The sequence below is a fragment of the Lacerta agilis genome, chromosome 3 (assembly GCF_009819535.1).
Source record: "Lacerta agilis isolate rLacAgi1 chromosome 3, rLacAgi1.pri, whole genome shotgun sequence".
In the NCBI taxonomy this organism is placed as follows: domain Eukaryota; kingdom Metazoa; phylum Chordata; class Lepidosauria; order Squamata; family Lacertidae; genus Lacerta; species Lacerta agilis.
Genome location: NC_046314.1, coordinates 9,386,138 through 9,410,087, shown reverse-complemented (window position 1 = coordinate 9,410,087; position 23,950 = coordinate 9,386,138). Strand labels below are relative to the sequence as shown.

General features: G+C 42.7%; 1 protein-coding gene across 6 annotated transcripts in view; it reads right to left on the bottom strand.

The window, feature by feature from the left end:
* FBXW11 (F-box and WD repeat domain containing 11) overlaps nucleotides 1-23,325 on the bottom strand; it is a 77,652-nt gene extending 54,327 nt beyond the window's left edge. For 2 of the 6 annotated variants that reach the window (XM_033142814.1, XM_033142817.1), the window contains exons 1-2: nucleotides 23,227-23,293; nucleotides 10,088-10,167 (exon numbers count right to left, since the gene is read on the bottom strand). Coding sequence is in view for 2 of the 6 variants with exons in the window: in XM_033142815.1 (XP_032998706.1) it covers nucleotides 23,227-23,271 (45 nt within the window). In the remaining 4 variants the exon portion in view is untranslated. Of the gene's footprint in view, nucleotides 1-10,087; nucleotides 10,332-23,226 lie in introns of all 6 variants that reach the window. The other 4 variants (XM_033142813.1, XM_033142816.1, XM_033142815.1 and 1 more) reach the window with 3 other exon arrangements.
* Between the last annotated feature and the right edge of the window lie 625 nt (nucleotides 23,326-23,950).

Below are 23,950 nucleotides of genomic sequence, written 5' to 3'. Positions count from 1 at the left end.
ATTTATGGCTTCTGAACGCAGGGGGTTTTATTGCTCCTGACCCCTCGCAACACAGTGTATCTGAAGAAGTGTGCATGCACACGAAAGCTCATACCAAAGAACAAACTTAGTTGGTCTCTAAGGTGCTACTTGACAGAAGTTGTAAGTGGTTCATTAGAGTGCTGTTATTAGGAGGCAACACACTCTCAGCACTGCATCATTTACATAGTACTATTAGTGTACATCTCCTCTGCAGAACAACTAACAAAAAGAGACATATTTTTGCCCATAGGACATAATCACCTAACTTTTGACATTGAGGAAGGCAACAAGGAGAGACAGCTGCGAACAAGGGATGAATGCAAACAGTATGCATGCAGCATGTAAATACACACACTTGTCCACTGAGGGATAAAGACTGAAGAGAAATTAAGCTGGAAAAGTGGGTTTTGAGGAGGGATTTGAAGAAGGGAAAAGAGATGGCACCACACAGGCATTCTGAAAGGACGTTCCATACACAGCGGAGCAGCAAAAGGATGAGCAAAGACAATACGTATTTTACATGTGTGCAATTCACATTTTACACACACATGGTGTCCCAGTCAAAAGAAGTTTCGCTTAACCAGTAGTGGAAAAAAGACTTCTCTCCCCTTAACCCACTCTAAAGAAAATTCACCTTGAAAATGAGGGAGGGTGGGGGGAATGATGGATTGCTGCTGGTCACATCTGTGGCAACCTCTGAGTTCATATCATTATGGCCATTTTACAAGGACTGAATGTATTGCTCCATGGCAGGAAGGAAAATTGCTCTAAAACTGAGAGCAGTAACAGATGTGGCTGCAAGTTGGCTGCATCATCAATAGTTTTATAAAAAGCCTACAAGATATAAAAATCAAATATTTCTTAAAACATCACCAAGGACTTAAGCAGCAAGGAGTGCTGGTTCCTTTCATGGGTGACAGTATATGTACCCTTTTTCCAGTCTACTAAGAAAGCATCATTCAATTTGAGAGGTCTCAACCCTTGGCTCATATGGACCAGTCCTGTAGCAACAGCAACAGACTGCATCTTGCAGGGAACAGGGCTGCTGGTTGAGATCTAAAGAGCTGCTTAGACTCACAGAATGGGCTTGCATGAAAATTTAGGCTTCTCATTCTTCTTTGAAAACAGCTGACACACACACCCTACATCATGTGACAGTGCTTTTGAAATCCTTCATGGTTTTCAAAAACTCAGTTTGCCAGGCACAACGGCAGGCTGCTGAAGTGTAAAGCCCTCTTGGGCTCATGGAATTAATCCCACAATTCCTTGGATCCCTGCCCACAGCCTCTGCTTCCTAAGGAGCCTCTTCCAGCTACAACGCAGTTGCTACAGGGAAGAGATTGAGAAAGGCCTGATGGTGACAATACATTTCTGGGCATAGAACTCCGATGTAACACATTTACATGCCTTGCTCTCCATAGCAAACTTGCTACCCTTGCTGCCATGTACTCACAGACACCACTCCCATAATCCACTTGGAGGGAGGGATGTCTGAAGTGAGTAGTCTGCTGTATACAGTGGTACCCCTGGTTACGTACTTAATTCGTTCCGGAGGTCCGTTCTTAACCTGAAACTGTTCTTAACCTGAAGCACCACTTTAGCTAATGGGACCTCCCGCTGCGCCACCAGAGCACAATTTCTGTTCTTATCCTGAAGCAAAGTTCTTAACCTGAAGCGTTATTTCTGGGTTAGCAGAGTATGTAACCTGAAGCGTATGTAACCCGAGGTACCACTGTACTTATAGGCTTTCCTTATGGCGCTGTTGTCTAAACCACAGAGCCTAGAGTTTGCTGATTGGAAGGTCGGTGGTTCGAATCCCCATGACAGGGTGAGCTCCCGTTGCTCAGTCCCCGCTCCTGCCAACCTAGCAGTTCGAAAGCACGTCAAATTGCAAGTAGATAAATAGGTACCGCTCCGGCGGGAAGGTAAACGGCGTTTCCGTGCGCTGCTCTGGTTTCGCCAGAAGCGGCTTAGTCATGCTAGCCACATGACCTGGTAAAACTGTCTGCGGACAAATGTTGGCTCCCTCGGCCAGTAAAGCAAGATCAGCGCCGCAAACCCGGTCATTCGTGACTGGACTTAACTGTCAGGGGTCCTTTACCTTTACCTCTAATGCTGCAAACCAGAGCTGTAAATTGTGTGGGTAGCCTACATGCATGCAGCAGACTCTCCTGCTTCCAACCTCCCCCAATGCATGAATGGCAAGGGCGAGGGAGCAAATGCAGCTCCGTTCTTCCCCTTCCGTGATTGCAAATGCACAAGGGCAAAATGCCTGGAAAGCGCCACTAAAGTTCAATACGGTTTTCCCCCCCGACAGCTGAGATGGCCGCAGACAGATGCAGTCCCCTAATAATTCTAACTGGCCCTTGGTGACCCTAGGAAATTTTTGTCAAGATGTGGATTTTGTATACAAATGTAGGTATTTTGTATGTTGTGCTAGACTGCATGTGCATTGCAACTGTGAAGCCTTGACTGCTAAATGATGACAACCTTGATTTGGGGGCTGACCACTCATGGGAGAGCTTATTTCTACCTCGTACTGGAGGTAGCTCATAACTATATTAGAAACAAAAACCATCGTAAAACCTTGGAAAACCAGCAGTAAAAAAATACAAACACCCACCAAACAACCCAATTTAGCAACAGCAATTTCATTTCATTGGTCTATGTAGGAAAACAGGCTTCTGGAACTCACACCACTGTCCCAATAAAAGTAACTCCCTTCCGCTCCCCCAACTCAAGGCCAAGGAATACCACACCAGAAGTCATGTGTGAAACATAGGAAAAGAAGTTCCAGACTCATTTTGCATATACGATAAGCATATGTTCTTTGACACTTCTGCCATACGACAACAATTCTATTTTCATTTGCTGACAAGTCACAAGAGTGCAGAAGGTTAAGTATGGTACTTAGCCACATTGTTCTCAGGTCACAAAGGGCAGTTTTGTTCTTCAAAGTGAGGCTGTTGTTTTCTTCCAACATGAGCATCATTTAGTAGACAAATACCAGGAAACTACAGCAAGTAAGCAGAACCATCTTGGGTTTTCCTCTTTAGCTTCCAGCCATCTTCACTGAATCCAGGATAGTGATTTAACACTGAGTGAAATCTTGTGCGCATCTACTCAAAGTAAGCCCCACTGAGTTCAATAGGGCTTGCCCCCAGATAGGTAGATCTAGGATTGCAGCATATGGGTCAGTTCAACTTCAGCATCCATATGTATTTCTTCATTAATCCTTTCATGCAACAATGAACCAGTCAGTTCAACTAACGGTCCTATGTTGTGTTCATTGGGGCACAATAGCAGGGGGAAATTATCTGTTTTTCATTTTGTTTACTTGGGTTTCAAGTTCACCCTATCCCTCCTGTTGATGGGACAGGAGATCAACGCTTCCTTCTTCTGTGCAATCTGGTTTTTTAGGAAACCGAAGACCTTTGTGCTGGAACTCCCTGTCAGTCTCATGTAAGTGACCTGTTGAGCATAAACAACTACCTGACATTCAGAAAATACCTGAAGGCAGCCCTGTTTAGGGAAGTTTTTAATCTGTGATATTTTAATGTACAGTGGTGCCTCGCAAGACAAAATTAATTCATTCCGTGAGTGCTGTCATACAGCAGAAATTTCGTCTTGCGAAGCACGGCCGGAGGAAGCGCAGTTTGACGGGGGGGAATCGCAAAACGTTTTCGTTTTGCAAGTCGTGGCCATAGGGAAATTCGTCTTGTGAGTCACCCTTTCGTTAGCGAATGCCTTTTGTCTAGCGAGTTTTTCGTCTAGCGAGGCATTCATCTTGCGAGGTACCACTGTATTTTAATATTTGTTGGAAGCCGCCCAGAGTGGCTGGGGAGACCCAGCCAGATGGGCGGGGTACAAATAAATAATAATAATAATAATAATAATAATAATCACCAATGAGCCAGACCCAGTCGCAGGTATTACACATTGCAAATAAGTAAATTTGTAATCTTGCTCCCACACAAACTAGAATTTGAAAGCCCACTTTAAACCCTGGTTTAGTTAAACTGGCTTCTTTGGAAGCAACAACCCAGGATGCCAGCCATCACTTATTGCAGTGGTTTTTAAACCAGTGTACCGTGGCACCCTGGGGTGCCTTGAATGATGGTGAGGGGTGCCACAGGCAACACTGGCCTCTGTCCTTCTTTCCTTCCCTCCCTCACCTGATGCTCTCTCAGGTATTTGCCTCCCAAAGGCTTGCGCAGCTGTTTGTTGCAGCAGCTCTGGCTACAAGCTCCCTAGGCAAATGGTGCCTCTGGTGCTGGCCAGGGGGTACTTCCCAGGCCCCTGTTGGGCGGTGTGAGAAGGCACCTCTCTTTGGGGCGGGGGGGGGGCTCAGCTCAGAGACCAGGGGTGGCAGTTGTGGCTGCCCAGAGGACTCCCAAGGAGAGGGGAGAAGAGAGGCGGCTGAAGGAACACTCCACAAAGGAGGGTGTTCAAAAAGGGGCGAGGGGCTGCTGGCTCTGCAGGCAAGGGGTGGCATAATGGGCTCCTGAGCTTCACAGGGGTGCCGCAGAAAGAATGTAGTTGGTCAAGGGAGCCATGAACTCCAAAAGGTTGAAAACCTCTGACTTATTTGTTAGTCTGAGCTGCTCACACAAAGGGAAAAGCAAAGCATGAGAGACCAGCAGGTTGCTCATTCACAGTATGCCAGGATAAACCAGGAATCCTGGATTTACCTTGATATGCATACATGGACATGGTATATTTCCAAGCCAACTAGAACACCAAAATACCATTACAGAATATGGGACCCTGCAGTCAAAATCTCTGTTAAGCTATTATTTGCTTTCCCTCTAAAGTACAGACAAACTTCACAAGAATCAGTTTATACCTGCTGCTCTAAGCAATTCAATATGAAAGGTTTTAGACTATTTATTCAAGTAGCTATTTCAAGAGCTATATTTCAAGATTAGTCTTAAGTCAATAAAAAGTCAAGAAGTGATGGTCTTAGCAGCAATATGCCAGCAACCCCAAAATAATAGTTGATGTTCAAGGTCAACTACGTTCATCAGCTTTAAGGCACATGTTTTTGTCTTTCTAGAGCGTTATTACTAAGGATGTTTCTATTATTAGCTATTCAACACAGGAAGGTACAAACTGACAGCAAGGTACTCAATGAAATGTCATTGTTTTCAAAGCGTTCTTTCTAAATTGAGGATAGGCAGTGTGGTTGCCTCCAGATGTCGTGGACTAAAACTCCCATATTCCTTGACTACTGGCCATCCTTGCGAGAGCTGATGGGAGCTTGAGTCCAATAACATACGGAGTGCACCATGTTGCCTACACGGGTTCTAGTTTCATTTGCAAATCCAAGGCAACAAAGAAACAAAACCTCTATGTATGTAAGAAGAATGGAAACTGTAAGATTGTCTGAGTTGATAGAGTATTTGCATTAAAACTTTAACTTTGCAAATCACCTAATGCAGTAACGTTTCAAAGTTAAAACTGATATAAAAACATACGTTATTTGCAAAGGGTCGTGAGCAATAAGGGACCAGCAGCAGGAGTCATATTGCCACCAGAAGCTATCAGTCAGGAGTCATGCTACCAAAATCTAGGAACAGCTCAAACAACAATGGGTACATTTCTTTCCTTGACACAGCTCAACACTCTGGAAAAACTAGAGCAAGCTGAGAAAGGCACCGTGACCCCTAAACCCCTTAATCAGTAGCTCTTAAGCATGGCTAGTAACCCAGTTTTTACATCACATGAAATCATATGTTGATGCTTTATCATGAATACTAATGTCATTCCCACTTTGCTCCTCCTTTAGTGCAAGTGAAACCAGTAATTGCTTGACTTGCTGTGTCTGAACCAAGAATTCTGGTTTAGTTTGATTCAACGAAACATGATCAGGAAGCAAAGAGCAAACCTTCGCTTGTTTGGAACAATGCAAACCATGATCCCTGGTGTGAACATAGTGCTAACCCAGCGTTGGTGGTTTGCTCCTCTCACATGCAACAACTGAATGGACTGTTCATTTCTGTCATACAGTCTCCAAAACTAGGCTCCCAAGGCTCCCTTACAGGTCAAATGGCACACACAATAGTAGCTGATTCATTTCTTTAAATGCAGGCCACACCCCTACAGAGCATTTCAAAGGAAAATGGGGCAAACAGGTGAGGAAAGTGGCCCACAACAGTCAATCATCTCTCCATACCCTCTCTTCTCAAATGCTTTCTTTCTAGCTGAGCTCGCTGGTTTTCAGCCAAGCTCTGACACTGAAGAGCACCCAAGAGAGACAGATTGCAGAGAGGTAAGTCACAGGCCTGTCACCATCATGTCTAGTTTGGCCCCAGGCCCAGACTCATCATTGCATTCTTTCCCATGTCTGTCTCCTGCTGTCACTGTAGTGTGTGTGTGTGTGTGTGTGTGTGTGTGTGTGCAAGCATGCACAGCTGGACAATGTAAACCCACACCTGGCAGATCACTCCCAAAGACACAAGAGACACTCCATCCATTCCCAGACTGCATGTGACCAATTTAAGAGCAGCCTCTGATGTTTTACTTCTACTTTAGTGCTCTGCAATATGAAAAATGATTCAGCATGTACAAGTAAATAGAAATTCTTTGTGACTGTACAATGTTATACAAGAAATGTGGCGTATAATTGTCAAGGAATCTATTTTGCCCACAGCTGTATTTCACTTAATTGATGGTTCTGTGCTAGAATGTTTCCATGATTGCCAGATTATTATTATTATTTTTTAAAAAAAACCCTGACTTGTTTAATCCTGTCTAATTGGCATGTATGTGTTACCAGGCTCAGATTTTTAAGAGCTCTAATTCCATAAAATTTAAACTGAATGTACAAACAATTAACCCTGAGCCATCAGATGCCGGCTCTAACAACAATACAGGCCTTTATATAACAGACATGCTGCTATAATCATGACAATAATTCTGTAAGATAAACCACTATCATTATTCCCATACTGCCAGGAGTGGGGCAGAAGGAGGGAGCCGCCTGAATATACAAATCCTTGTACTGTATCTATAAAGTATATGTAAATTTGTTTTCCCCAGTGAATCAATTGTGTTTTCTTTAAGCATGCAAGTAAATTTTCTTCATCAAGAAAAAGCTAGTTCCACAGGTTGCAAAGTGAAGATCTGGGTTAAATAAACCTTGGAAATTTAGAGATCAGGGTCGGGAACCTCGGGCCTGGGGACTGAATATAGTCCTCCTGCAATCTCTATCTGGCCCTCTTGAGTTTCTCCAACTGCACATGCTCTTCCCAGGCTACACTCCTCACTCACAGCTCTTCCCTGCCTCACACCCTACCTGTGTTTTTGCCTGGTTAGAATGTATGCTTTCAATTGACTCTTGCTTGCCTGGATGGAGAATAAAGAGGAGTGTGATTGTGTGTGTAGAAACTAGCCTATTGTACAAAGGTAAAATTTATACACATTGCTCTGCTCACATTTGCCTCTTAACCCACTCTTTCATATGTGCCAGGAAAGCTTGCCCAGAAGGCAATGCAGCCCTGAGACTGAAAAATGTTACCATTCCTGCTAGACCTTCATGCAAAAGCATGCTTATCTAAGAAGTATAGCTTCCTGTACTTCAGGAATTAGTTCAGGGATGATGGCAGTTGTAATCCAATAACATAACCAAGTTTCGGAAGCTCTGATCTAGAGTACAGGTAACCTGCCATTTTAGACAACAACTTGACTGGATTTGATTCTGGAAAAGCTTGGGATGTAGCAAATTAATGACAATCTTAGAAATAAGTGTGTCTATCCAAATCAGGTATGGAAAACCTTTTGATCTCCAGATGTTGCTGACTACAACTCCCATCATCCCTGACCACTGGCCATGTTGGCTGGGACTGATGGGAGTTCTAGTCCAACAATACCTGGAGGGCCACGGGTTCCCCAGCCCTGTCTAGAAAAAACAACAACAGAAAGGGATCACCTCTAGCACTTGATTCATTCAAGTCCAGCAGTGACTTTAGCATTGTTCAAGGCTAACACAACTGCAAAAAATGCTGCTGTAAACACGGACCATTCAGATGGGAAATGGACTAGGAGTACTACAGATAAACAGTGATTCCTCAATGATGATGATGCCCACTATGGGCAGCTTCCAAAACATTTAAAAACATAATAAAATGTCTATCAAGGAATCTGAACAAGTTATGGTAGGAACAAAACTCAAAGCACAGCCAAGAGTTTAGAGTCTACAAAAACACAGCTAGTAAGCAGCAGGTTTTTTTTAATGCAGCCTAGTGATTCATGCTATAGAAGGAAGAGGGAGGGGTGGAGGAAATCAGTGAATCAGCAATTTTGGTCCAGCAACAGATCCAGCTGTCACAGCAAAAGAGAAAAGCAGAAAAGCGCTAAGCACTTGGAATGGAGGAAAGCAGATTTTCTGGGAGCAGCAGATGCTTCATCCTATGTAAGAACATGCATCTAAGAATGACCCTAGGCAAAAGCCTAACATGCTCTAAAATGGGAATGGGGCAGTTGTTTCCAAAATACTGTACCCTTTGAAAATTAAAGAGTCAAATGCCAAAACAGCTTTTAAAGTAACTATATGCATAGAAAAGATTTCTGCAACCCCTATTGGAATTTTCCATTCTTTTGCAGAGTAGCCTTTAGAGGCTTCACCCCAAAATAAGCAATTTGCTCCTGCCCGGGGGGGGGGGTTGTCTTTCAAACTGCAAAAGGTATTTCAAAACTCACCCAGATGCAATCATCAGATACGGAAAAGTGCCAGCACAGGTCCGTTTTCCAAATGCTTTGTTTGGCTTGGCATCTGAATCAAGCTATTCTGTGTTTTAGAGTGCCTGTTCACTCAATTCACCCCCTTATCAAATGGAGTTACTTACATATATGAGGATCAGTGTCAAATCGAGACCAGTGGAGAAAGCACATGTGGCTCAGAGAGCAGGAGATCAGAATGGTATTGTATAAGCCAGAAATAATTTTCTCAAATAACAATGAATGGCTGGGGGGCGTGGGCGTGTAATCAAGAACTGTTCTTTCTTAGACCTCTTTCAGTACCAGTAGTAAGGATTGGCCTGGAGGCAGGAGAATGATTTTGTATGAAACAACTTCCAGAATAGTAACTGCTGGAAGTGAAAACAATTCATTTCAAGTTGCCACACTATTTTTTTACACTTTATAGTGTGCAACTGACTTATTGTAGTGAAAAATGAACACAAACCTAAGTGCAGTAGATTTTACCACAAGAATTTTGCATAAATAGGACCAAATCTCAAACACCGGTGGGAGCATATATAAAACTAATAAAAGGCCTGGAAAAATGTTTCACTACAACTGAGTAGTTTTTTAAAATGGTGAACTAGCAATTTTTGTGAACCTGCAACGCTAAATCTTTAAACAGGAATATATTTTCTCACTTTCTCCAGCCCAGGCTAGAGAATCATGCAACGCTAAATCTGAAGTTTTAAAAATGTTTCCAAAATGAAAACTTGGTCACTGCTACCAGAAAAGAAGGGTTACACAAGTTAGCCTTGTACAGAGCTTTGTCTAAACAGCTTTTAAAAATAGAGCTGCAATCCTAAATACACTTACTGGGAAGTAAATTCCACTTTAGAGAGATGGGCTTACTTCTGAGCGAACACTGTTGGTGACTGTAAGCTTGTCAAAGTTGTTCCCAACTCTCCAAAGGTAAGACAAAACATGTCATACCACTGTACTTAAAAATCAAGCTGCTTTCATTTGGCTATAAGTTGCTTTTGTATGCCATGAACTACCAAGTTTATGAACACTTTACAACCAGCTGTTCAAATTAAAATGATAGTAAAATCCAGCCCTCAGACTACAAAGTCATAAACTAGACCTCAGCAGACTTTCCTTATTTATTTAATAGAATCACATATTTTACTCAGATCTACCAATGACATTTCACTGGAGATAAATGATTTAGAAATCTTATCCATGAGGAAAGTGGTATAGTGAAATAAATACACTGAACAGACCTGCCATCATATAAGGCTTAAATGTTTTCGTAAACTCTATGCAGCCAGTTTTGGTTAACCAAACTCTGCATTTGTAACACTACTGAGTACAGGGAATTTCTTACCTGAAACTCTGTTTCTGTGCTTCAGATCCACCAATCCAGAATGAATGGAAATTCGAATGGGGTTTCCTTTTCACACTTGTCTGTCAAAAGAGAGCAGCCAATCATCTTCAGCTTGGTGTATCTACTTCTTTTCTTGAACGAAATCCCAATATGCACTCCTAATGTTGTTAGAAAGACAAGGAAACCTGTACAGCTAGCAGGGTTCCGGTAGCCATTAAATCAGATGGTCACCGGATTGGTGGATCTAAGACAAGAAACTACATTAAAGACAAGAAATTGTACTTCCTCATACCTGAGACAACCGATCCTGAGCAAATGACCATGGTTATGAACTATGCATGCAGCTATGACATCTCAAACAACAGTACAGGCCTAAGGAAAGCATTTCAATAGGATTAAAAAAATGTTATTTCTCCTTAAAATACAAACTACCTATAGATAATCTATGCCAGACCCACAAACTATAGCCAGGAATAAAAGAGTTAACCTGAGTGTGCTTATGAACTTTGGTGTGACAAGTAGGATTTTTTTTTTTTTCTTCTTTGAAAGGGCATTCCTCCATGCCAAATCACAAACAACTCCTGAAATTTCCTTCTATTTCCCAATAGGCATTCTATATAGCACTATATAGCACTGATCTCTATATAGCACTGCAGAAGATGGGGGCTACTGTTCAAGATACGCCAGCCCAAAACTCCCTTGGGCTCATGGAACCAGTTTCTATGTTCTCTGGATCATAGCCAATGCACAATTTGTTACATCTTTCTTATCACAATGTCATTTATGTACCCAAGATGCCTGTATTAAGCAATAGCATCTAAGACTGCATTAAGACATTGTGCCCAATAATTTGACTCTACATCAAAAAAACAGCTTAAGTAAAAGTGGCAACACTTATCTCTGGAAATTTAAAAAGGGAACAAAATGGCACCTTCAATAGAGAATGCAATCATTATACACTGTTATACATGGTAATAATGAAGGAAGCAGTCCTATTGTATTTATTGACTCAGACAAACTAATTCTGTTTAAACTATGAATTTTAATTATATCATTTCCCAGTTTGCATACAACCAGCTAGGCCTTGCTACCTGCCCTTGACAAACCTTCTGATGCCTATTTTTTCTTATTGGCAACACAAACCTTGCTTTCGATCAGGTGTGGGGAAACTCTGACCCTCCAGATATTGCTGATCTACAACTGCCATTAGCAACAGCAAGCATGACAAATGACATGGGATCATGGAAGTTGTAGTTTGGCAATTTCTGGAGGGCCAAAGGTTCTCCAAACCTGGTTTAACTGAAACAAACAAACACACACACACACACACACTTCAAGGCTACATTTCAACGCAATGTAGGGTCAGTGGCTGTCAGTGCACTAGAAACTTACTAGTACTGCATAGGTCCTTGACAACTGTATCAGATTTAGCTCCCTTGTCGGATGCTGCTTAGATTATCCAGATTATAAATGTTCACCAAATGTTTGTTAGTGTACTGCCCATGAAGATGACAAATGAAGCCTCATAGAAACTCCTTTGTCAGATACATCAACTCAAGATGAAGGAAAAACACTGAAAAGTAGCAGCTGCCACTCATTGCACTCTGTGCATAATCATTTTAGATACGGTACTCCTTAGCGATTAGGACAAAAGCCTGGTTTTTACATTCTGAAGCTTCTCTTAACAAGAGAACACTTGGAATGGAATATTTACAACAGAAGTATCATAGCAGATGCGTTTACACAACTAGCCACTCAAAATCAACCAATATATGTGGGTTGATTTAAGTCACTAGTAAGATTAAGACAGAGCAGGTAAAGCTAGCACACAAGACTGCATGGATGTTGGGTCATCAGAGAATCTGTTTAACCACGATACATTTATTGTCAAAATTAAATACAGTTAGGAAACATGTTATGTCTTTGTTTTCTTCTTACCACTATAAACTGCAGAGGGTCAAAAGCTCCACCCATTCATGGAGAGGGAAACAGCACATTAAGTAGGAAGGTGTGGAAAGAACGGCATCCACACCCATACCTTTGCTAAGAAAGAAGAATGGAAACTCATGGTTTTAATACATATTCCCCAATTTCTCAGTTACGTGAAGTATTCCCATCTGTGTTCATAGAAAGACATGTAGTTACCTTTATAAGGATACTGCAATTGATACTTCCACATTTTATAACCTTTTGTCCAATAAATAAGCCTTGACACACCAAAAAGAGATATTCATTCAAGTCTGCTGCAGATTATCCACAAACCCCATCAAGTCAAAATATGCAGTGTCTGCAAAAGTACAGCACTGCTGAATCAGACCAATGGCCTACATCCTGTCATCCTTTTTTTTACACAGGTCACCCATCAGTAGGGCCTGAAAGCAGCAGGTCTCCCCTGCTGTTGCCTCTTAGCAACTGGTTTCATTTTCAATTCTTGGCAAATAAGAACAACCCTGCTGGATCAAGCCAAAGGCCCATGAGGACCTGAGTGCAATAGCACTCTCCCTACTTACAATTTCTAGCAACTGGTATTCAGTTGGGACGCAGGTGGCGCTGTGCGTTAAACCACTGGGCCTAGGGCTTGCTGATCAGAAGGTTGGTGGTTCAAATCCCCGCAACGGGGTGAGCTCAATTACTCGGTCCCTGCTCCTGCCCACCTAGCAGTTCGAAAGCACATCAAAGTGCAAGTAGATAAATAAGTACCGCTCCAGCGGGGAGGTAAACGCCATTTCGGTGCGCTGCTCTGGTTCACCAGAAGCGGCTTGGTCATGCTGGCCACATGACCCGGAAGCTGTACGCCGGCTCCCTCGGCCAGTAAAGCGAGATGAGCGCCGCAACCCCAGAGTCGGACACGACTGGACCTAATGGTCAGGGGTCCCTTTACCTTTACTTACAATTTCTAGCAACTGGTATTCAGTGATATACCGCCTAAGATGCCTTTCGTATGTGCTGTGTCAGGAAGATTTGGGGCATCACACGGCAGGACAGAGTCTCAAACAAAGATATGCTCTCCCAAGCGCACATTCCCTGCACGTTCACACTTCTGTCCCAGTGACATCTACACTAGTTTGGTCATGTACACAGAATGGAAGATGGCAGGATCCCCAAGGACAAGCTCTACAGGGAGCTGGCTTCAGTCACTAGTCCTATGGCAGACCAACTCCCATAAAGATGTTTGCAAACTTGACATGAAGGATGGCAACATTAACCCCGCCATGTGGGAATCCCTTGCTGATGACTGCATTGCCTGGAGACAGGCTGTCAGGTCGTGTATCCACAGCAGTGACTAAAGGAGGAATGACCACCGGAAGGAGCACAGACAGAAGGAACGCCATGGTGCACCTGTAGTAAGTAAACCAAAACACTTTCATCTGCCTCAGTTGGTCTCTACAGTCACAACATGTGCTAAAACTCTTCATCGGCATTCTTCCATTGTCTCCCGAGACAGATGGATGCCAACTCATTCACTCAATGCCTCTGATACTGGAGGGAGTACACAGAAATCCTGATTAGCAGCAATGAACTTCATGAACTTGTCTAATCCCCTTTGAAAGCTGTCCAGGTTGATGGCCAACACTACACCTTGAGGGTGCAAATTCTATAGTTTAACTTTGTGCTGTGTGAAGAACTTCCTTTTATCGGTCCTGAATTTTCCAACATTCAGCTTCATTGGTTAACCCTGGGTTTGAATATTTTGAAAGTAAGAGGGAAACATCTTCATATCAACCTTCTCTACTCTGGGCTGAATTTTATATACCTCTGTCACACTCTTTCCTTCTACACCCTTTTTTAAAAGCCCCAAATGATGCAGATAGCCTTCCATTATGAAGAAATTGCTCCTGCCCTTGATCATTTTGGTTACCTTCTTATGAATCTTTTCTGGCTGTACAATAACCTTATTGAGATATGGTGGTGACATCTGTACAGAGTATTCCAAGTGTGGCTGCGTCACAGATCTGTATATTATTATATTGGCAAAATTATTTTCAATCCCTTTTCTAATGAACTCAAACATTCACCCTTTTCACAGCTGCCATACACTAAGTCCACATTTTCATTAAATTATCCACCATGGCTCCATTATCTCTTTCCTGGTCAGTCATTGCCAGTTCAGACTCCACTGGCATACATGTGAAGTCAGAACTTTTTGATCCAATGAGCATCACATTATACAGTACTTTCTTACACTGAACCATATTTGCCATTTTAATGCCCATTCACCCAGTATGAATAAGTCCTTTTTGAACAGCTGACAGCCCCTTTTCATTTTAAATACCTAGAAGGCACCAGTCACACTACAAATCCTTGGGAGATCTCACTTCTTACATCATTCCATTGTGAGAATATTCTGTCTATACCTACTGTCTGCATCTTGGTCTTTTAAGAGATCTTCCTGAGAGGGTCTGTATAATGACTGCTAAACTTAGTCAAGAGTCTTTGGAGAAGAACTTTATCAAAAGCTTTTTGAAAGTCCAAGTACACAATGTCTACTAATTATTCACATGTTCTTGACACTCTCCAATAAAAATTTAGATACAACTTACCTTTGTGGAACCCACACTTTTTCTTCTTCAGCAAGACTTGTTCTTCTGTATGCTTGGTAATCTTAACTTTAATAATGATTTCCACCAGTTTTCCTGGAACAAATGTTAAGCTAACCAGTCTCTAAATACCCAAATCCTTTTTTTAAAAAAACAAATGGTGTTACAATGCTAAATAGCAGTTATTAACCTGTCTGAGCTGTTTTAATGTGACTAAAGTTCATGGCACTCATCACATTTTGTAACAGGAAATTCTGTACAGCTAATTACCAGTAGTCATTCTGTGAAGCACTTGCTTTTTCCAAACCTGAATCTACTATCAATATATCTCATTGGCCGATCCCAAATTTCTGTGTTACGAACAAGGAGAGAAATTCTCTCTATCCTCTTTTTCCACATGATGCACAATTTTGTAAGACAGCCATCCCCACCCAGTGCCTTCCAGAATATATGGACTACAAATCCCATCAGTTCCCTTACTTTGTTCTACTTATTAAATTGTAATGTGAGGCACTGAAGCTTTAAGAGCCAAATATATAAAGAAACAGTACTTCCTAGGGATAGTCACCTGAAAAAAGTTAGAGCTTTGATTTTAGATCACCAAATCTTATTGGTATTTTACACATTCATATTTTTACTAATTAATTTCATAAAACCATACATATCTACAAATGGTAACATTTCAGTGGAGAAGCAAGTGCAGCAGAAAATTTTCATTCCCACTTCACTGGTTATGACCAAGCATCCCAGTGCTAAAACACATTCAACTGTTAAGTAAATCTCATTGATTTCACTGAAACATACTTTCAGTAAGCATGCCTATGATTGTAGGCTAACCTGAACTTATACTCACCTCCATAGCTCCACCAACCATTTGCAACAAGGAGTCTGCCAAGGTGCAATGAAGTGCAGCATCTATAATTTGCAATGTAACAAGCAACCATGTTGCTACTTGTTTAAGCAGGGAAAGTGTTTAAGCAGAGAAATGCCAAACACCATGTTGACTGGCAGTAGGTTCAGGACAGACAAGTGCCATTTCTTTGAATTTAACTTGCAGAACTCACTAACACCAAGTGCAATTAGGCTGCAATCCTAATTCCACTTACCTGGGACTTGCTTCTGAGTGGATGCAGTGAGGATTGCACTGATAGACAACTTAAAAATCCAAATCAAGGAGGATAGCCATTGTACTGCTGCTAGGTGATAGAACTAATCAGAATATCCAAAACAGTGACAGTATACACCTAAGCACTAGAGGCAGGGAACAAACCTCATGCCTCCTCGAGGACTCCCTGAAAGGAGACTGATCTTTGGCCTGATCCAGAATGGCACTTCTTTTTGAGATATAAAAATTACCGGTATAATTTCCACCTCAGATAAATATAACAGTGAGACTATTTTGCCCATCATATCTGCAGTGATTACAAAAACAACAACAACCAGGTACTACTATAAACCACAGATGCCTAATACACAGAAGAACAGCTTTGCTTGAGCAATCCAGTCATAATTTTAAAAGCAAAAGTATTTATATACAGTGCATTTTTAAATTTATCTAATACATCACTTTCCCCCATAGATTTCTGTGATACTTTGAATTTCTATATCAGGCTGTCCTGTCTATTGCAGCATCCACAGGTCCTGAAGGAGTGTCAATAAGTCTCACTTTCATTGCCTCATACTAATGCATATTATTCCAACTTAAGTTGTTTTATGTCTGAGCAAGAGTTAAGCTGAATTTGTAATTGTAACAAAAAAAAATGAAACATGGACTTAAGTTGCCATATCACATAACTTTAAATGTGGTCATCATAGGTGTGGTTAAGTTTTGCTGTAATACAAAACCTGAATTAGAACTTGCTAGGACGTACAAGGGGTCACGAAGAGTCGGACACGACTGAACGACTGAACAACAAGGACGTACAAATATATCATCGCCACCCTCATTTAACTTTTAACAGAGACCAAGAAAATTAAGCCACTGATGGAGACTTTGCAACATTGTTTTGTCTAGAAATGCAAATAATAGCTTGTCACATCTACTTATCCAAAATAGAGATAGCAATGAAAGAATATCCATCCTTACTCTCAGGTACACATCATGATTAACATCAATTATCTTTGTACTAGACTACCTGCAAACCCCACATGGGATTAGCTGTAACAGAATGCTGTAGCCAGCTTTTTTGCTAGCACACTGTAAAAAGGCAACACTGTTCCCAGAATTTCAGAAACCCACAAAATGGCAGACTAGCGGTAAATTGTTATTTGCAACTATCAGCTCTTTCTGATAGTTTTAAACTAGGCTGCTACTCACTGACATACAATGTACAAGAACAAAGTACTACATAGGTTTGATCTTTGAAAGTAACTCCTTTCTGGTTACTTGGCAAAACAATTTCCTCGCCAATGCTGGACAGACAGAAAGATAGGAGGAGGATGGAGACGGGTACATGGAAGAAGGCATTTCAGTTATGGTTCTTCATTTGTTTACACATTTGTTAATTACACTCTTGCTGGGCAACAACCTTCAACTGTTTTAGAGACACACAGAGAAGAAAGTAGGAACTTCATATAATGCTCATTTTACATATATTCCCAAAGCTCTCCTTCTCCCCAACCATATTTCATACAGATAGCAAGATGTTCAAGATGGCAAAGACTTGTGAAACATACAGAAAAACTAAGGTCATAATATTACTGTCAATGAATTATGTTGAATTTCGGTCCTGAGACAATGGATATATGCTCTGCTACAGTCTGTTCATTTTCGCTATTTGCTAATTATGGAATAGTGCAAATTATGAAATTGCAATGCAATCTTCAACAAGTGCACTTCTGTTCACGCAATGGGACTTTTCCTTCCTCTCCCCCATCCCGCAATCCCCTCATCTCCTTCAGATCTGCTCCAGAGGGCTGGGGGACCATTCAGAGCAGATTTTGGCGGTACAGAGAGAGGGCTTCAGCGGGAAGGCATCCCACATAGAAATTGCAACTTTGTTCTGCTTATGCACAGACAATGGGTAAAAACCAGTACATTTTCTTGCTACAGTTAGAGCGCCTTCATGCAAAACTGCAACCTAACAGAATATGGAGGAAAATTTGAAATTAATGGAAATATATAGGCTATTGCAAGCTATGACAAATATACAAGTGAAAAACAATATTGCATAGGATTTGCCGAATGAAAACAAAAACTGAATACAGTACAGCCATTGATTAAAGATCTGGAAACAAGAAAATGATCAAAATGAAAAAGAATGCTTAGCAGAAATCAAGACCAATGTCATAACATCAACTACTCAGTTCATTAAACATAGGGGGGGAAATACTTGCCCTATTTTAAGTACAGACAACTCCCACTTTGCACGTATTCAAGACATGCATGACCCCTGACACATGCGCCATTTTTGGCCCCGGAACAGGGTGAGGCGGGCTTATGCCTGTCCTGCTGATGCACGCAATGACCCAGAACACCATCCCTGTGCAAATGGGGACCTGCTTGGAGTCCTCTATCAAGCTTGGGGCAACTTTGATTCATAGTTGCTTTGTGTGGCAGCTCAATACACTAAGGACCATCTGCATGCAAAAACACACTACCATGTAGAGATCAACCTCTGGAAAAGGTTTCATATATAATAGGGGTGGCATAATTATGGTACAAAAATCTTTCACCTAAGTCTCCAGTAATCACTGCCACATGAATTCTACATATCGATTCTCATCATGCACATGACCATCACAATCAGCTTGATGGGAGTGTTAGGGAAATGAATCTAGGCCCTGGTTAATCAGCAGTAGCAAAGTGTACAGTGAATTGTGTTGAGCTAGTTATTATTTTCCTAAATAAACTGATTGTTACTGTCTTTTCCCATTTTGACTCATTTTTGTATGCTCTACGTCAGTGTTTTTCAACCACTGTTCCGCGGCACACTAGTGTGCCGCGAGATGTTGCCTGGTGTGCCGTGGGAAATTACTTTATATATAGTCAATATAGGCACAGAGTTAATTTTTTTAACATTTTCTAATGGTGGTGTGCCTCGTGATTTTTTTCATGAAACAAGTGTGCCTTTGCCCAAAAAAGGTTGAAAAACACTGCTCTACGTTACAAAACAATGCTTATGCTGTGTTGTTTCTGTGTGCACATCCACTGGGAGCTGAGAGTTCTCAGTGTCTATATTTTATTTTAGATATAACTGAGATTAGTTTAGTATTTAGCTCAATCAAAATACTGGCTGCATATAATTGGACTGCCCTTCCCCTCAGAAATCTGACCTTTGAGCCAGTCCTACACATTTGAAATTCTCTCTCTCTCAACCTAAGCAACTACAGCAGGCACTCAGGTTTGATAACCAAGCATTCTTTATTTCCTGATGGGCTGGGTAGCAACAGATCACAAGTGCCTCTGCTGGGATTATAAGGAGTGCAAGATCAGGAAATGGGAAATAGCCCAAGCATCACTGTGGGGATCTCTAGGAGGAACTTTTTGATAGGAAGGGCACCAGGTGACAGAGGAGCAAAACTCACTCACCCAGCTCACATTTTTCAACTGGAGGGGCACTAGGCAGTAAATGGGATTCACTTGGATAAGAATACTACAGAAATGCATGTCTGAACATCAGGTTCAAAAGGCTTGCTTTTCGCCTTCCTAAAAATCCAAAGACAGTAAAACAATGGATGATATCTAGTGTTAGTCACAGAATAGGGCCTCTAAAATTAATGGACTTCAGATTATGTCCATCGATTTCAATGTGTTTACTCCAAGCATGAAAATCTAGGAGATCACCAAAAGCCTATAATTTTTGGCACTTTTAGAATAACAACTTTAATGCTTAAGATTAACAATGGCAAAATTAAGCCACCTAGAACTGGCTGCTTGATTCATCATACCTGTCTATGCTAATTTTACAGTACACGTTTTCACAGAGGTGTTTTTTAGAAAAAAGTACTGCTATGTTATCAAAACTGCAGAGCAGCAGTCAACACCAACACCACACTGTCAAAGTTCAAACACTTCCACAAATTATTCTTCATATTGAGGATTCAATTACTGAAAGTAAATGCTGCAGCCATCTGAAAAACTCACTGAAGACTGAAAAAAAACAATGCCTTGATCCAGTGTCACATTTCATATTACAAAAAGAGCTTTCGACTTGCAGTCCGAGACAAATGCAGAGTCTGTTTGAGTACCTTACCTATCTTAATGTTCTATCTCAACGTTCTGATTCTGGACTCCCACACCAAATATCCAGCAATCATACCAAAAAGAAGCAAGTGGGAAAAATCTGCTCCAAGAAAATGTGGCTGTGCTTACAGGCAATATCTATGTAGCGTAAGTTTGATCCGCACCACAAAACAGCATCCAACATACTACCCTAAAATTCAGTTCACTTATTTTGAATCTGCAATGCTGTTTGTGAGTACTTATTTTACACATTTTTTTTCTCTTTGAGTTGTCAAACAGCTATGACTTCCCGGATATAATGTGCAGAAAAGACTATTAAGGTTTTCAGAGCAGGACAGAGAACTTCCTCCTCCCTATGGCACTGTCATGACTCACTTACTGGGATTTCCTCATTCTCCTAACTTTTAATAGCACATCTGGATGGGGTGGGGGTTGCGCCAGTACAGAATTTCTTGGGAGTGGGGAAAAAGCTATTACCCAGCAACGAAACCCAGTTTGTCCAATTGGTTTCCAGGCTGCTCCAGGTGGGAGGGTTGCTGTCCAGAAAACAGACTGGACCTTATAAGGTAACTACTGCAAGTTGTTGTACTGTACTAGTACACTGATCCCAATGGGTGAGAAAGGCCAGGCTAAAAAAGTCACCTGTATTAGGATTCAGTCCCTCCCACCCACCTTGCCACAGCCTTCTGGAAGGGAAAGGTGCTAGCTTGCTTCACTCAAGTCACATAAGAGGGCATAGTTTAAGAGCAGCTCTCCATTATGGTATAGATCATTCCTAGCACTAATTTTTTAAAAAAATAATGATGCCAGACACCAAATCTGGTACTCTGTGGGTGCAAAGCAAGTGCTCTACTGCTACTATATCATAGTGACCAGCACTAATGGATTAAGAAATGCAAGAACCCACAACCATAACATTACTGTGGTGTTTGGCCATGATTAGAATTCTTAAGACAGAGTTTACATGTTTCCTAAAACTAGCAGTTTGCTTGTCAGCTTAAATAGATCCCAACTGCTGTCAAAACCCAACTGTAGCAAAGTGCAGTGTTTAGTGTCAACAACTCAGTAAAATGTTCATTACATATAATTCATAGCACTCTCCTGATCATTGCCAAGTCACTTCACCCCATTCTTATTTTAAAAAAATGCTTCTACTTAACCACATTTTACTATTGGGCCTTTGGGTTTGTTACAGCAATGTTACTCTCTTCATTTTCCCTGTGGCCATTTTACTGCTATGTGCTTTTCCATCAATGTTGAATCCTGCAGTCTTGCCCTTGCACTTCACTAAACTATACAGTATTGCTTCTGTAAAATGAATGGTTCTACTGAGGAAAATTCAGCACATTAATGTAAAATGAAGATAAACAAATTTAACATTCTACATTTATTCTGCACTTTCTGAAGTCCATAAAAGGAGCTTCTGCTTTAGTATTGACACACAAAAGGAAACAAAATTTCCAGGAAAAAAATAAACAAATAAGCACATTCTTCACATTATCAACCATGTTTGTATATATGGCAACAGGAAAGTAACTAAAAATGTAATAATCAGGAACTGGCCCCAGTTTAATAGCTCCAGAACACATGTGAAGGGTTGTCCCCATCACAGAGACAAATGGAAATTTTATTTATACACCTTTCCCTGACAAAGAACGACTGCAACTAAGGACTTCTTTGGTTGTGATCCATACTTGAACTCACAAAACCCGAACTGATCTCCAGGGAATCTCCATCAGCAAAGGCAGATTTGTAAGGTAACAAAATTTCTTTGTTTTGTATAAACAGTATTCCATTCAAAACAGATTTCTTTCATTATTATGTTAATTGTAAAACAAAACGAACATAGTATGTTGAGCACGCCACATTTCAGACCACTGCATACTGTGCATATACAACAAAGCTCCACAATACCCCATGACAGTTATTTCCCTTTTTCAGCTAAAACTGTCAAAGTGTTGCTTGCTAACGAGTCTTTTGCATTAAAAACAAACAAACAAACTCAAAGTACCAAAATAAATAAGTATGTAAGTAAGAAGAACACTAGCTTGCTATCTTTCTACAGTGGTAGAGCATAGTTTAGTAGCCATCCAAGACAAATGTACCCAAAGAGAACTAAGGCTATCAACTGATACAAAGGATTTAAAATCAATTAAGCATCACCATCTTAATGTTTATATGATGACCAATTTTAATTAACAAATTACAATTGAAAGTGCACGCAATCAACAACATTCAATAAAGGTACTCTAAAGCATCTCTTGAAGATGGTCACTTATAATTATGAAATCTTAAGTTACCACACTCCAAGGGGGGGGGGGAGAGGCACACTCGCCATCTTTAACCAGCACATCTGTGCAAGCCTCTCTGCATGGCAAGTAGGCCACTTAGGAGTCCTGAGGCCCAACCTCTTTGCCTGTCGTTCACCCCAACAATGATATTTTGGGGAGGGGGGGTCAGGGGTGAGAGAAGGGGCCGAATCTAACCTGCTAGCTGTTCAATCGCCCTGATTGATCGATCAAAGCTTTGCAGTCCTAAAGAGCCTGGAAACTGAAATGTACACACAGCAACAGCCCAAGCCCATCGCCCCTCCAAACCATGCCCCTTGCTTTGTGAAACTGGGCTCTTATATTGCGAGACAACTTGCCTCGCAAATGTCACCTTCAGCATATTCTCTCTCACTCTCCCTCTCTTTTTAGGGGGTGAGGAGCGACGCATGTACCCAGGGGCCTTTCACCTGCATGGATGCCCAAAACCTTGCGTGGCTTTCATCCTGCTTGCTTGGGACAGTAATAATAATAATAATAATTTTTATTATTTGTACCCACGCCCATCTGTATGGGTTGCCCCCAACCACTCTGGGTGGCTTACAACAGGGCGGAGGGGGCGAGGGGAAACAACTTGGGTGTAGAGGTCGGGGTGGTGGGGAAAAGAGGGGAGGCAAAAAGGGGCCGGTCGCTCTCCACCCCCCCCCCCGCCCCTCTTTCCCAGCTGACACATAACGGGCAGCGGCGAAAGGCGGCTTTCCGAGGAGGCCGGCCCTCCCTTTGCGAATGAAAGAGCAGGAGAGAAAGAAACCTGGCCTGGAAGTGCGAGGCCGGCCTGCCTGTCGGCCCGCCCCCTCCTCTTTCCCCCCCCCACCCTCCTCGCTCCCCACTGCGGGGACGAAAGAAAAGGAAGGAGGGAGCGGAGGATGCGCAGGCGACTCCGCCGAAATCCGAGGCCTACAAAGACCAGCTCCCACCGCGCCGGCGCCTCCTATTCCTTCTCTTTTCTCGGTTCCCACTTCGCGCCCCCCCCCCGACGCCGCCCGGTCGTGGCGTCTCCTCTCCTCGCGAGGCCTCGCCCGCCTCTCTCGGGCCTGAGGGAAGAAGGCAGAAAGGGATCCGGCGTCGGTTTCGGCCCTTCATACTCACCATCAACTCGATGGTCTTGTCCTCGATCACCGACTCCGGCTCCATGGCGGCGGCGGGTATGGTGGCGGCGGCGGCGGCGGCTCCTCCTCGGCGAAGGAGGAGAGAAAAGCCCGTATCGACCCCCAACCACCACCACCACCTTCTTCTTTTCCCTCAGAGGAGGAGGCCGGCTGCCGATAGATCGACCGACTGACCCGCCGCCGCCGCCTCCTCCTCCTCCTCGGCCGCGCGCCCGGAAGAGGAAGTGACGCAGCAGGCCGACGCGGCGCGCGGGCGGACGAAACGGGCAGGCGGTTGGCAACGGCGGCGGCCGTTTCCCTCTCAGCAGCCGCGTCGGAACGGCCTTTCGCCACCAAGGGGTGGGGGAGGAGGAGAGGCACTACGGCTCCCAATAGGCTTTGCGCCGGCCGGCGGGAAAAAGAACCACAATGCCCGGCATGCATGGCGCCGAGGGGGGGGGGAGTGCTTCGCGCTCCTCGCGGCGGAGGGGCTAAAGGAACTACGTTTCCCGGCATGCAAAGCGGTGGCGAGGACGGTTCCCCCCAACGGCGGATTTTTTTTTTCTTTTAAGAACTTGCTCGAAGAAACGTGCTGCGCCTTTACTTCCTCCCAGCCGCCCGTGGCGAGGCCCTTTTTTGGGGTCCCGGTCGCGAAGCTTGCTGCCGGCGACGGGGAAAAGGCCAGCCTAGGCCGCAGGTGCCGAAAACGCAGGCGCAGTTGAGCT